General features: G+C 47.7%; 2 protein-coding genes across 2 annotated transcripts; both read right to left on the reverse strand.

Annotated features, from left to right (window-relative positions):
* Window positions 1-3,168: 3,168 nt before the first annotated feature.
* cbln12 (cerebellin 12) lies at window positions 3,169-5,276 on the reverse strand. Its single transcript, XM_056421280.1, has 3 exons — window positions 4,390-5,276; window positions 3,961-4,080; window positions 3,169-3,873 (listed from the first exon to the last, which is right to left on the reverse strand). The coding sequence occupies exons 1-3, from the start codon at window positions 4,669-4,671 to the stop codon at window positions 3,676-3,678; spliced, it is 600 nt and encodes a 199-aa protein (XP_056277255.1). The 5' UTR covers window positions 4,672-5,276; the 3' UTR covers window positions 3,169-3,675.
* A 1,446-nt stretch (window positions 5,277-6,722) lies between these two features.
* Window positions 6,723-13,395, reverse strand: trim110 (tripartite motif containing 110). The gene is given in 11 exon segments (XM_056421645.1): window positions 6,723-6,955; window positions 6,957-6,992; window positions 6,994-7,067; window positions 7,659-7,930; window positions 8,592-8,703; window positions 8,705-8,738; window positions 9,396-9,418; window positions 10,089-10,322; window positions 10,463-10,558; window positions 10,663-11,037; window positions 13,354-13,395. Coding segments are annotated over 11 exon segments (1,434 nt in total). The 3' UTR covers window positions 6,723-6,819.
* Window positions 13,396-13,532: the final 137 nt, after the last annotated feature.

Raw genomic sequence — 13,532 nt, forward strand, 5'->3', positions numbered from 1 at the left:
GTGTTTTAATCTTCTGAACGGGTCAATATACCGCATAACGCGGGAGGCCTCTTTCGTCAATGACAATGTCAGTTTCTCTTGCTCGGGGCTTTATTACGTTGGCTTTACATCAGCAATGATCCTCACTGTGTGATACTGCGCTGCTGCATAAAGACAGACCCCGAACCCACGTGGGCACATTGGCGGATTTTTTCCTGAGTATTATTACATATTACAACAGCTTTTTCTGCGAGGCACCAGTGAGATTTGTGTGATCCAATTAGTCATTCAGTTCTGTGACGGTGAGCTTTGGCGCCCTCTAGTGGTGACAGACCGAAATAGGATTATTAGCCGTTTTGGCTGTTACGGAGAATGGCCACATTATTCTGCTAATAGGGTGCATTTGGGTAGGACTTTTGCATGTAAGATGATAATGTATTTTAGCAGTGCACATTTAATCAATTTCAAGAAACAACTCATGTTACCACAAACCAATTGTCGCACAGGAGACTTACAACTTTGGCACGTCCCCCTGGCACAATAGTGTTCCCTTCAGCTAAATATAGATAGATAGATATATACTTTATTAATCCCCAAGGGGAAATTTGTCGTTACAAGTAGCAGCACCAATAAACCAAACACACAAGAATAAAAACAAAAACAAAACACAAATATAAAAAACAGGGATGAAAGATATAGAAGTATACAAAGTAAACAAAACAAAATATATATGTACATATACAACACACATGCATACACAACACACAACATCAATGACAAATCAAATTCAAAAATATTAAATATAGACAGTGTGCAAAATGCATAGTGTGTATATGTGTGCAGTGCAAATGAAATGTGTGTGTATGTGTGTAGTGCAAACAAATGAAATGTGTGAAGTGCAGATCAACATAGTGTGGATATGAAGTTATTATTATTGCAGTTATTGCGATCTGGCAAGAGGTGATCTGTTGTAGAGCCTCATAGCCGTCGGCAGGAATGTTCTCCTGTATCTGTCCTTATGGCAGCGGAGCGTGAGGAGACGTCTGGAGAAAGTACTCCTCTGTCCCTGTAGGAGGTGGTGGAGAGGGTGGTCCGGGTGGTCCGGGTTTTCCAATATGGACAACAGTTTCTTCAACGTCCTCCTCTCCACCACCTGTTCCAGGTGCTCCAGCTGGCAGCCGATGATGGAGCCATCCTTCCTAACCAGTTTGTGAAGACGGCTGGTGTCACCGGCTCCGATGCTGCTCCCCCAGCAGACAATGGCAAAGTGCAGCACGCTGGCCACAACCGACTGGTAGAATATCTCCAGCATCTTGCTGCACACGTTGAAGGATCGAAGCTTTCTCAGGAAAAAGAGTCGACTCATCCCCTTCTTGTACACAGCGTTGATGTTGGCCTTCCAGTTCAGTCGGCTGTCGATGGAGACGCCCAGGTACTTGTACTCCTCCACCACGTCCACGTCCACTCCCAGGACACTCAGAGGTGTAGGAGCTGTCGCCTTCCTCCTGAAGTCCACCACCATCTCTCTGGTCTTGGCCACGTTCAGCCGCAGGTGGTTCTCATCGGCCCACTTTACAAAGTCGCTCACCACTGCCCTGTACTCCTCCTCCCGTCCATCCCTAATACACCCGACCACTGCAGAATCATCAGAGTACTTCTGCAGATGGCATGACTCCGTGTTGTACTGGAAGTCACTGGTGTACAGGGTGAAGAGGAAGGAGACAGAACAGTTCCCTGTGGGGCTCCAACATCACTGACCACCGTTCCAGACAGCACACGGCCCATTCTGACAAACTGTGGTCTGCCTGTGAGGTAGTCAGTGATCCAGGAGATGGTGGGCGCGTCCACACCGACCACCGCAGCTTCTCACTCAGCAGCAGTGGCTGGATGGTGTTAAATGCACTGGAGAAGTCAAAGAAAGTGACTCTCACAGAGACACGGTTCCATCCAGGTGCGACTGAGCTCGTTGCAGCAGGTAGATGATGGCGTCGTCCACTCCCACATGAGGCTGGTAAGCAAATTGCAGAGGGTCCAGCGATGATTTCACCTGCGGCGGAGGTGGGCCAAAACCAGCCTCTCCAGCACCTTCATCACATGGGAGGTGAGGGCGACCGGTCGGTAGTCGTTGAGGCCAGATGGTGTTGACTTCTTTGGGACAGGGACCAGGCACGACGTCTTCCACAGCACCGGGACCTCCCCCAGCCTCAGGCTGAGGTTGAAGAGGTGCTGCAGGACACCAGACAGCTGGGTGGCGCAGGTCTTTAGGACCCTGGGGCTGATGCCATCAGGACCTTCCGCCCTGCGCTGGTGTAGTTTCTCCAGCTGTCTTCTCACCTGGTCGGTAGTCACAGAGAGAGGGGGGAGGGTGGAGGAGCCCATTGATGTTGAGGGCTCGGTGGATGTGCAGCTCAACAGCTCAACATATTTGATATATGATACTACAAATATGCTAATATATGTCCGATCATGCCACAACCGGAGGGACAGTGAGTGATCAACACGCACACACACGCGCGCACACACACACACACACACACACAAATGAATCCTTTATTGTGTCCCATGAAACACAACTGTAGTTATTTCTATGTCATATTATAAGTAGACATAGGAATTGTATATTTTTGTTGTTGTTATGTCTTGGTGCTTTGGCAATATTGTTGTTGCAACATCCATGCCAATAAAGCATATTTAATTGAATTGAATTGAACAGAGAGAGAGAGCGAGAGAAAGAGAGAGAGAGAGAGAGAGAGAGAGGGGTCCTGGTCCTGAACCAGGGAAGCGTAATTGACTAGGTGTGAGAGAGCACGCTTTATCCATGGCCGCCCTGTAGTGAAGAGCCTGCCTGGTCGCCAGGGCCTCCATCTGTCTGCGGCCCCGCGAAGGGAGTATCCGCTCTTCACCACACTTACACTCTGCCCCATGCTGGTGCGCTCGGTCCACGCCAACGCGAACTCTGCTGGTGAGAGCTATATTTACAAACAGCTGCCGTGGCACTGGCGAGAGTACCGGGAGGGAGAGATACTGTTTTAAACTGTCACGCCCTTAGAACATATTACGCCATCAACTCAATTATGTCTGTTGCCCTCGTCGAGTAATGACCCATGAACAATGGTCTGTCTGAGGATGTTTGAGCGGAAAGAGTATTTGGAAATGCACGCATATAAAAAAATAACTGATACACTGAGCCAACGCTACATCATTTTATTTCAATAATTCCCCCTCCATAGAAATTTCTGTGTAAATAAACATTTGTTGCAGGGGACAGGCATATAGAGAGGCGTCATACGACACAGCGGAGTAAAGGGAACGTGAGCCAGGACGTCGTGTGGAGCACAGCCATGTCTCAAACACTTTCACCAAATAAAAGAATCTTATCACAGAAGCCTACATTGCACACGGCTACTTAGTATTTTTGTCACAATTAAAGTATCACTTATATAAACCCAACACATATTTATTCACAGAAACAGAGAAAATGTAACCCGAAAGGTAAGTCGTGCTTACTGAACTTCCTTCTTTTGGCTCTCGAGTGAGAAAAATATCCTTATTCGCACAATCTTCATCTCATTTTTGCATAAACACATACTTTTTCGTGCGATGTATCGAGAGTTGCAGACTGTAGGCCTCCTTTTCTACCTCCTACTACTTCTCACTTCTCCTCCTATCACCCCTCCAACAACTCAACCGCCTTCCTCACAGGGGGAAGACCAGGAACCCGGAGAAGGTGGAGTATTTCCATCCTCCCATCAGGTTGCCTCTCTCCAGTCTGAGGTAGGCCTTATCCCCCTTCTCCATGATCACCAGGCCGGCGTTGGTGGCAGCTTCTCTGGTCACGTCCTGGTCCCCGGCGAAAGCTGAAATCATGGGCCAGCCGTTCAACATCAAGCTGACCTACAGTGAGAAGGGAGTAAAGGGGGAGGGGCTTAGAGAGGCATGACAAGTGACAACATGACAAGTGTCCGGATGGAGGTACTGCACCTGAAGAGTTTGTCTATTGTAGGCCTTCACCACATGGAAGTTGAAGCTGTACACGCCTCTTCTTGGCGCCAGGAACACGCTGCTCTCTTGGTCAAAATGAGTGCCCACGTTCACCAAAATCTGATGTAACAGCAAGGGAGAGAGAGAGGGAGAGAGAGAGAGAGAAGGAGGGAGGCACTTTTTGACATTAACATACAGAAAGAAAGCTCAAAATGTCCATGAGAATGCAGCTCAGCCCAGCACGTCTGCACCGTGAGTCTATACGTTCAACGTGGACCCCGTTAGCGTCTCCCCTCACTCTCAGTTCGCTCTGATCGTACGAGCATCCGATTGGCCGAGACGTCATTTAGTCCTTTTCTATCACTTTATGTCGCTCTGCAAGCCATGCACGCTGTGACCGAGAGACACACGAGCGGTCGCAATGCTCACGTTATCGAAGTAGATGATCATGGTGCGGTTGCTCATGTCCGTGGGCTCGTGGTTGGTCTGCCGGCTGGCGGAGAAGGCCACCCGGCCCGAGCCGGAGCGCACCGACATGCCCAGGGCGATCCCGCCGGGCTCGGATGAGGGAGTGGAGTCGCACACGACCAAGCATTTCCCCTCGAGGATGATGGGCTCCGTGTCATTCTGGCCCCGAGACCCCATCGGGCCCCACAACAGGAGCACAGCCAACAGCGTGGGGAGGTCGAAGGTGAACGACCTCGGGTGCATGACCGAACCTGGAGGCGCGTGGTCGAATATCTGGGATCGATCGACTAGAGAGAAGCGTCACTGTGGGACACTTGGCATGGAAACACACATGCTAAAGTGAAACTAATGGTCCAAACTTAAACTTCTGTGTCGTTGTGCTGGTACCAGCTGAAGTTCATACGTAGACGCACCCAACCAGCAGATGTCTCAAATAATATTCAGAAATACTTAGAATATAATTCTTCATTGGCCATCGCTGTCAATCAGTCGCTCTCTGTCTCAAATCCCAAACCTCTTGAGCGTCAGCCGGGGCCAGAATGACAACCACGCAAACCAAAAAGTATATATATTTATAAATATTTTTAAATATATATCTCTCTCTTGGTATTTTCAAGTTGATTTCAGCAAAACACCTGGGAAGAAGACAAAAGAGACGGGAAAGGAAAAGAAAAGGTTTGCAAAGACAGCAGCAACGGGAAAAAAGATCAGAAAGTTCAGACGTTCACTGATGAGGAGGGACGGAGGGGAAGATGAAAGATGCTGATGAGAGGCGAGGGAGGAGGGGGGATGGACAAACAAAATAGATGAGGTAAGATTCTGGAGAGGTGACAGGAAAAGGAACTAGGAACCAGAAGGAAGTGAGAAAGAGAAAGAGAGAGGGTGTGGGGGAACAACTCCACTGTGTGACCATCTGTCTTTTACATGAACCCCCCCCCCCTCCCAATGCTGATCAACAATAATTCCCTCTCACACACACACACACAAACACACAAACACACACACACTTCCTCTCACTTGTGCTTTTGTTTCACACTAACACACACACACAGTGAGTTTACATTAAAACAACGTCACCGTTAGTTTCTTTTATTTTCTCTCCACATTTCTTTTAACTCACAGGAATCACATGTTAAATAGGAGATTGGATGCTATAATATATATTAAGTTAAAAACTGTTCTTACAACAAAAGTAAATACCACTCCTTTGTCTTCAAACGAAGAGGAGCAACAGTTGAAGACGTCTATATTATGAACCTGCTCGTCACACAGGAAACAGCTGCAACAGAATCAACTGTGATCAACCTTAAGACGCGTGCTCTAAATAATAAACTGGACCGTTTTCGCAGTGCAGTGCAACGCTAGTATATTTATAAAGTGAATTTAAAAAAAAATATGATCACCTGTTTCCGCCTGAACAATCTCGTATCCCATCTCCCAGCCGGAGGAGCGTTGTGCGGTCAAAGAAATCCCTCGTCACATAATCTCACACCACGGCAGTCAGTGTGATCATAACCAAGCCAGAGTCTCTCTCTCTCTCTCTCTCTCTCTCCCTTTCTCTCTCTCCCTCTCTGCCCCCCCTCTTTCCTTCTGCTTCTTTCTCACCCGCTATGTTACATCCACCCACTCACCTTTACAGAGAAACATAGAAAATGGGAGAATAATTGGGTTTCTGAGCTGCTTCAAAAGAGCATCGATGGGAGTGAGTGGCAGCTTTTTCCCTTCTTTAAAAAAAAAAAAGAAGAGAAGAACTTTACAACCGAAATCAAATCGGTGATCCCTTCACGTCGCCTCGAGCGGAGTTTTAAAGTGTCAAATGCTCCTTGTGTCCCTTCAAGCGAAACATTTACATCTCCGTTGCTTTGTTAGCGAGGTCGCTTCTTTCAGGCAGATTAACAGAGCATCCGGTTATTTGACTTTTTGAGTCTATGAACACATGAACCATGAGTTGGTGTCCAGTCACCAACACCAACGTGCACGTCCTTCTTTAACGCGATGGTTGGATCCTCAGATCAACGATCGCCTGCAGTTTCACGGAATGAAATCAACAATCATCGCACTTTTTTTTTTACCAAAACCTATTTTAGTCCCAAAGGGGCCTTTTCTTTCATTTGCTGTCCCGCTAGGATCGACTCGCATTCACTCAATGGATGCTCTACATCTCCATCTGTCCATGTCAATACCACCCGATCGCAGTTTCATAGGGAGGGTGGTCTCGTCGCTTCATTGAGGAAGAAGACGAGCTCACGCTGAGATCTGAGGGGGGAGAGAAACATCCGGAGTCGGAGGCTGCGTGGTTCCAGAAGTGGAGGAATCAATGAACACCACTTTGTCCAAGTTAAACCTCTCTGGGTCCTTTTCTCCTCCTCATACTCCTCCTCCTCCTCTTCCTCAGACGAGGCAGATGTGACTGTTGAGCTCGGCCTTGTAGAGTCCGAAGCCCAAGCACAGCGGCTGGGTGAAGGTGGCGGAGAACGTGTGCAGGTGGGTGAGGTGGTTCGACGGCCCGACCTCGGAGAAGGTGGCGGTCCACGGCGACGGCCACGCGGTTGCCGCTCATCTGGCGCGAGGCGGGTCTTCCGGCGGTTGTGCCAGGCCGCCAGCTTCCTGTCGTGCTGCTGCGTCAAGCTCCACGACACCTGCAAGTTCAAGTCGGGTAATTTAATCCAGAGGACACGTTTCAGTCGGCCGCTGACAGGTTTTGATGATTTTAACATGTTTGATGATCCAATATTGCTTCTCTAATGTAAATGTGGCCTTTCTCTGCTAAACCACGTGACCTTTGACCTTGGGACACAACAATCAATCTGAATTGCATGCCGGGAATTGCAAAAGGGTTATTTATAAAACCATTTTTGAGGGTTATAAGTGTAATTAAAATGTATGTATATGGACGATGTATGTGGATATATATATATATATGTATATAAAATAAAGAAAAATAATAAAGAAAATTAAAACAATTATATATATAATTCTTTTAATTTTCTTTATTATTTTTCTTTATTTTATATACATTTTCTGATTTATTTGATTATAATAATTTAGGATAGGAATATATAAGCAGTTTTTGCTTCTACCTAAACCTTTTCAGTCTTTCTGTTTTGTTAATATATAGAATTGTATTGTATTGCAATGATTGACTGAATAAAATACACAACAACAACAACAAATGATTCACTGTAAGTAAATGAATAATGCAAATACGCCGTCAAATGAAGCTACGGTACCTCGTTGTTCCCGAAGGCGTTGCCCTCTTTCCCCTTCCATCCAATACTTCGATAGCAGACGCCGATATCCCAGAAGCCTTCGGCCTCCAGCTCCCAGTAGTGAGTCCCGCAGGTGAAGGCCTGGGCGGCGAGGACCTGCGGCCAGTGGTCGAACCGCTCGGGGTGAAGGGCGCACGGCAGCCGGCTTTTAACGCGCGTGGCCGAGCGAAGGTCATCGGAGACGCTCAGCAGAGGGTGGGCCGTGTTGGTGTCCAGAGTCAGGGGGCTGGTCACTGTGTGAGAGGGAAGTCAAAGAAGGTTAATGTTATGTATCTATAGTGGGTACGGAAAGTCTTCAGACCCCTTTACATGTTTCACTCTTTGTTTCATTGCAGCCGTTTGCTAAATTGTGTGCCTTTCCTCATCAGGTACAATCAGTTTATTTAAACACAGCTGGACTCCAATGAAGGAGTAGACCCATCTCAGGGAGGAACGAACACATGGACAGCATGAGAGTTAAAGACGAGCGTCACAGCAAAGGGTCTGAATACTTATGACCATGTGATATTTCAGTTTTTCTTTTTTAATAAATGTGCAACAATTTCTACATTTCTGTCTTTTTCTGTCAAGATGGGGTACTCAGTGTACATTAATGAGAAATAAAATGAACTTTTTTGATTTTAGCAAATGGCTGCAATGAAACAAAAAGTGAAACATTTAAAGAGGGCTAAATACTTTCCGTAACCACTGTATATATATATATATATATATATATATATATACAGGATATATATATGAATATATATATATACATATATATATGTATATATATATATATAAATACATATAAATATATACTTATATATATATATGCATATACATGCATATATATATATATATATATATAAAGCGTTCCTCTACGTTAAGGACCGGGTCGTGTGACCCGTCACTCACAGAGCTCCCTCTTGATGTCGCTGAGGCAGCGCAGGGTGCCGCTGATGAACTCGCAGTACTTGCTCTCGATGTCCTCCAGGATGTGTTTCCGGTCCATGGCCGACGGCGCCGGGCACGAAGAGCGGCCCGTTCAGGTCGGCTAGTAACCTACAGAACCACCATGTGTGAGAATCATTGCATTCAGTTTGTCCTCCCTTTGTGTCCCTTTGTTTTATATACCTCCCCCTCACACACACACACACTCTCACTCACTCTCACACACACACACAATCTCACACACACACACTCACAGACACAAATACATGCTCACCCGCACACACTAACAGACACACACACACGTTCTCTCTCTCTTACACACACACTCTCTCTCACACACACACACACACACACTCTCTCACACACACTCTCTCGCACACACACACATGCATACCAACACACTTTGACACTGACTCAAAGACACAAACATATACACGCTCTCTCACACACGCACGCACACACACACACAGACACACACACACTCTCTCACACAGACACACAGACACACACACGTTCTCTCTCTCTCACACACACACACACACTCTCTCACACACACTCTCTCACAGACACACAGACACACACACACACACACATTCTCTCTCTCTCTCACACACACACACACTCTCTCACACACACTCTCTCGCACACATACACATGCATACCAACACACACTGACACTGACTCAATGACACAAACATATACACGCTCTCTCACACACGCACACACAGACACACACACTAAGACACTGACTTGTTAATATTGACTTACTGTGTGTCGTCGGACTGAAAGGTCTGAGGGAGGGAAGGAGGTTCAAGGACAGCTGAGAACAATACGACAGAAGAGGATTCTCATACGAGCCGACGCAACATAATGGATGACGTTGGTGTTGAACATGTGAGCGGCGCTGCTGCGGCGCTGCTTAAAGAACTGAGAACATGAAGCTGCCGACCACACGCAGCATGCGGGTGGACACTGACCCTGAGCCTCTTTAGATGACCTTTGTGTTCTGACACTGGGCAGTTTGAAGGCCTCTGGCTAAAGTGCCGACGTCCATGTTACATTTACAGCCATCGCTTTTGTTAATTTCTCGTAATAAAAAATTCAATAAAGTCTGTTCTCTGTTGTGATTTATCATCGGCATACAAATGAAACCACGCCCACCCAGGCCGGATGTTCTCCTCATTCATATTTGACGCCTCTAGTGTTGACAGCAACGCGAAGACCTTATCTAAATGAATCTGACGTTACCATGGTTATAAGTTATAACATGTGATCACCATGACATCTATGCTGTCCATCCAGGAGACGGATCCTCCTCTGTTGCTCTCCTGAATGTTTTTTCCCCTTGTGAAAGGTTTTTTTTCTATTTTTTGGGAGTTTTTCCTGATCCGATGTGAGGTCAAAGGTCAGGGATGTCGTATGTGTTCAGATTGAAGGGGGGGGGGGGGGGCCATGTCTTACCCAGATGAGCAGGAAGGGGTCGGTCTCCGCCAGCAGCGAGGTCAGGTAGCGCTGGATGCTCAGCGCCTGGCTCATCTCGCTCCTCGCCTTGGAGCGGTCTCGGTGCACGCGCTCCACCACCTGCTGCCTCTCCCTCCTGGTGACCTCCCTCAGGGCGACCACCAGCCTCATCACCTGCACCTGCAGGTCCAAGCCCAGCCGCTCCACCTGCGCGGTCTCCTGCCTGAGGGAGTCCTGAGAGCACGACAGGTTGCCGGTTGAGACATAATCAGAACACCTGATCCATCGGGAGACAGTAGAATGGGACCAGTCTGGGGGGTTTGGGGGTTCCTTGATGACATGGGGGGGGGGGGGGGGTCCGTTTGAATACTCACCGCCATGGTGCAGTCCACTCTCTCGTGCTCCTCGAGGATTCGCTCTCCGTCTTTCGGCTTCTCGTCGGCTTTGCTGAGCAGAGTCTGGAGTATGACCTGTGCAATTACACACACACACACACACACACACATGGGTGATCAGATACGCACTCGTGGCACAAACAAACGTCAACACACACACATCTGGTCTTCCAGCTGACCTTCAGGTCCTCCTCCACCTGCCTCAGCGCCTTCACTTTGTGCGCGGCGTGGCCTCCGTCCAGCAGACAGTCGCCGCACACGTACTCCTTGTCGTCGGCGCAGTAGTAGTGCAGCGTCTCGCCGTGCGTCGGACACCTTCGCCGGGAGAGGTCCCCGAACGGCTCCACCAGCAGGTGGGAGCCGAACGCCGGCCTCTCCAGGTGGGGTTGGAGGTGCGCGGCGCACAGCGACACCTCACACCTCAGGCACGTCTTGACCGCCGGGCTCGGCCGAAGAAGTCTCGGCACACGGAGCAGGTCAGCTCTTCCTCCAGGGACGCCATGGCGGGCGGGCGGACGGGCCTCCGATGGGCGTGTGTGTGTCACACGGAGCTCCTGCGAGACGATGAGAGGGGCATCAGGACACATCGGGAATGAGGATCGCAGTCAGTGAGGGCACGGGGGGAAGAGGAAATGTAACCCTGCAGACGTCAAGAGTCTCCAACTGTGCAGTCGGACCAGTAATCCTGCCTCCCCGGATCTATGAATTGAATACTTAACCACGACGGGGAAATGTGCGGCGGTTGGACCAAGATAACACAACCTCAGGGGAGGAAGTAGGTGAGCTATGAAAGCATGGCCTGCTGGTCATAACAGGGTGAAGGGTTGCAACCAGTGGCGGTGCGTCCATAGAGGGCGCTTGGGCGCCGCCCCTCTTAAAATTTTGAGATGAAAAAATAAAAAATAAAAATAAAATACATCCTGTCAAAAGACATTATATGCCAAATCATTTAAATAGTAAATATACCGTGTTGACGCGCTAAATGTGTGTGGGAGACCGTCAGCCTGTCAACAACCACTTAAGTTAATGTGAAAAAATATAATATATCGCCACTCATTATCACGGAGAGAAGCCCCGCCCCCTTTACGGGGCACCGGCCAAACGTGTGTGTGCGGAGCGAGCAAACATTTCACCGTCGTTTCGGCAAGGACGGCTTCTCATTGGCGGATGAAACGTGAATCTTGGGGCACACAAATGTGCGCTCATTGGCCAATGACATCGTTTTATTATTTCACGTGATTGGACTATTCGGCCAATCAGAGACCGGTATCGTTCCCTCAGCCAGAGAGCTCCACGGAGCTACGGGACCAGGTTGCTAACGGAGCTGTTAGCTGGAGCTCAGTGAGTAATGCGCTGTCTAGTTTCCCCTGTCTGTCGTTCCAAAGTCCTGGGACTGAAACTCTCTGGACTACAACGGGGTGAGGGATCTACAGAGCTTCAGACAAGTGTAAAGCACGAATCTTGCCGCAGTTATCTAGCTAAGAGCATGGAGCTAACTCGCTAACAGCATGAAGCTAACCCTGTTTGCAGAGCAGAGCAGCAGAAGGAGACCGAACTGGCATCGAAACACAACGAAGAAGTTCTGAAAAACAGACACATTCCCTCAAGAATAATGGAAACAGGCTGGTTACAGACATGATTGACTTTAACCAGAGAGTTATTGAGAAGTTTGCCCACTTTAAAGAGAGGAGGCTACTTTTCTTTACAGTAGTGGGTCTACTCTGTCACCCAATGTAACATGTGATCTTTCTGACTCTATTCTGCTCTGAACCTCTTTCATGTGAGGGTGAAACTCTTTTATTTTGCAAACCTCTGAAACCCAACCCAATGTTCCTTAAAGCTGCTCTGAACCTCTCGTGCCCAAAGTTACAGTGTGTTGATAGTTGTTATTGGACAGTGTTGATGAGCACGCTGTGTTCTTGAAATAAAGCTTTGTTTTTTACAATATTCTACTCAAAACCTCTTTTCTTCTGTTGAATTAGACAATTTACTAAAGCAATATGTAAATTAGGATTTACTAATATACCATAACTCCATGCATGTTGTTATAGAATGTGTGTTATTGTTTAATAATTTACAATATTGTTTGGTAAATGTCTGTGGATTCTTATTTAATGGATTACTGTAACTGGTAAAATGAATCTTTCTGTGTGACAAGAAACAGATCAGTGGCAGCAAGGGATCCCCTTCCCCCGACAGGAGGAGACCCCATTCATGCAGTGGGCCGCATGTCAGAGGGCAAATGGTGGCCGGAGTGATGACATCATGTGGATATGCAAATCTACCAACAGCCAGACGGCTCAGCCAATGAGTGGATTAGGACTAATGTTTTACCTAGACAGGTTAATCAATGAGAAGTGAATATCTCCCCTGGGGCCGGGACGCCCGGGGAGGTATAAAAACAGATGTTGACCAGAGGGACAAGGCTTTTGACCTTTGGATGACGGCAGAGATGCACTGCATGTAGGCCGTTGATCCTGTGAGAAGCCCTCAGCTGATTGTTAGATTTAGTGAGCTTGACTCACTGTTAGACAGTTAACTGCTTTGGCGGTCTGTGGACGCAGTGATTCATGCTCCCTCAGCTGAGTTATGCTCTGAATCTGAACAGTTATTAGTTATTATCAACGATAGGTTATACTTTTTATTAAATACATTTTATTAGAACTTTTCGACTCCGGACATTTTCTTCGGTTCAGCACCAGGGGATTTCTGAATACTTAACACTTCTCATTGTTGAGTGCTATTTAAACTGCGCACCCCCCCAAAAAAAATTCACCAGCCGCCACTGGTTGCAACACTGACGCTAGATTACCTTGAGTATGCACAGGGGATCAGCAGATCATCCGTGACAGCTTGCTGGTCTGACTTACTCTCGACACGTGCTCCACTTCCACGCGTGTCACCGTCGTCATGGATGCTCATCTCAACTGAATTAAACGACAATCAGAGTAAATGCCTAGAGGATTTCTTACCTGCCGGTGCCGTGGAGTTTGCAGCCCGGTGAGCGTGTGTGTGTTGTGAGTGACATGTGTGTTGACTTTAGAGGCTA

Source organism: Pseudoliparis swirei, chromosome 8 (genome assembly GCF_029220125.1).
Source record: "Pseudoliparis swirei isolate HS2019 ecotype Mariana Trench chromosome 8, NWPU_hadal_v1, whole genome shotgun sequence".
Lineage (NCBI taxonomy): Eukaryota > Metazoa > Chordata > Actinopteri > Perciformes > Liparidae > Pseudoliparis > Pseudoliparis swirei.

Excerpts from the sequence above, each read along its gene's own strand:
- cbln12 (XM_056421280.1), bottom strand. The coding sequence starts at position 4,671 with ATGCACCCGAGGTCGTTCACCTTCGACCTCCCCACGCTGTTGGCTGTG. Across the intron at positions 4,081-4,389 it reads TGATCATCTACTTCGATAAC|ATTTTGGTGAACGTGGGCAC; the intron begins GTGAGCATTGCG and ends CTGTTACATCAG. Across the intron at positions 3,874-3,960 it reads ACAATAGACAAACTCTTCAG|GTCAGCTTGATGTTGAACGG; the intron begins GTGCAGTACCTC and ends TTCTCACTGTAG.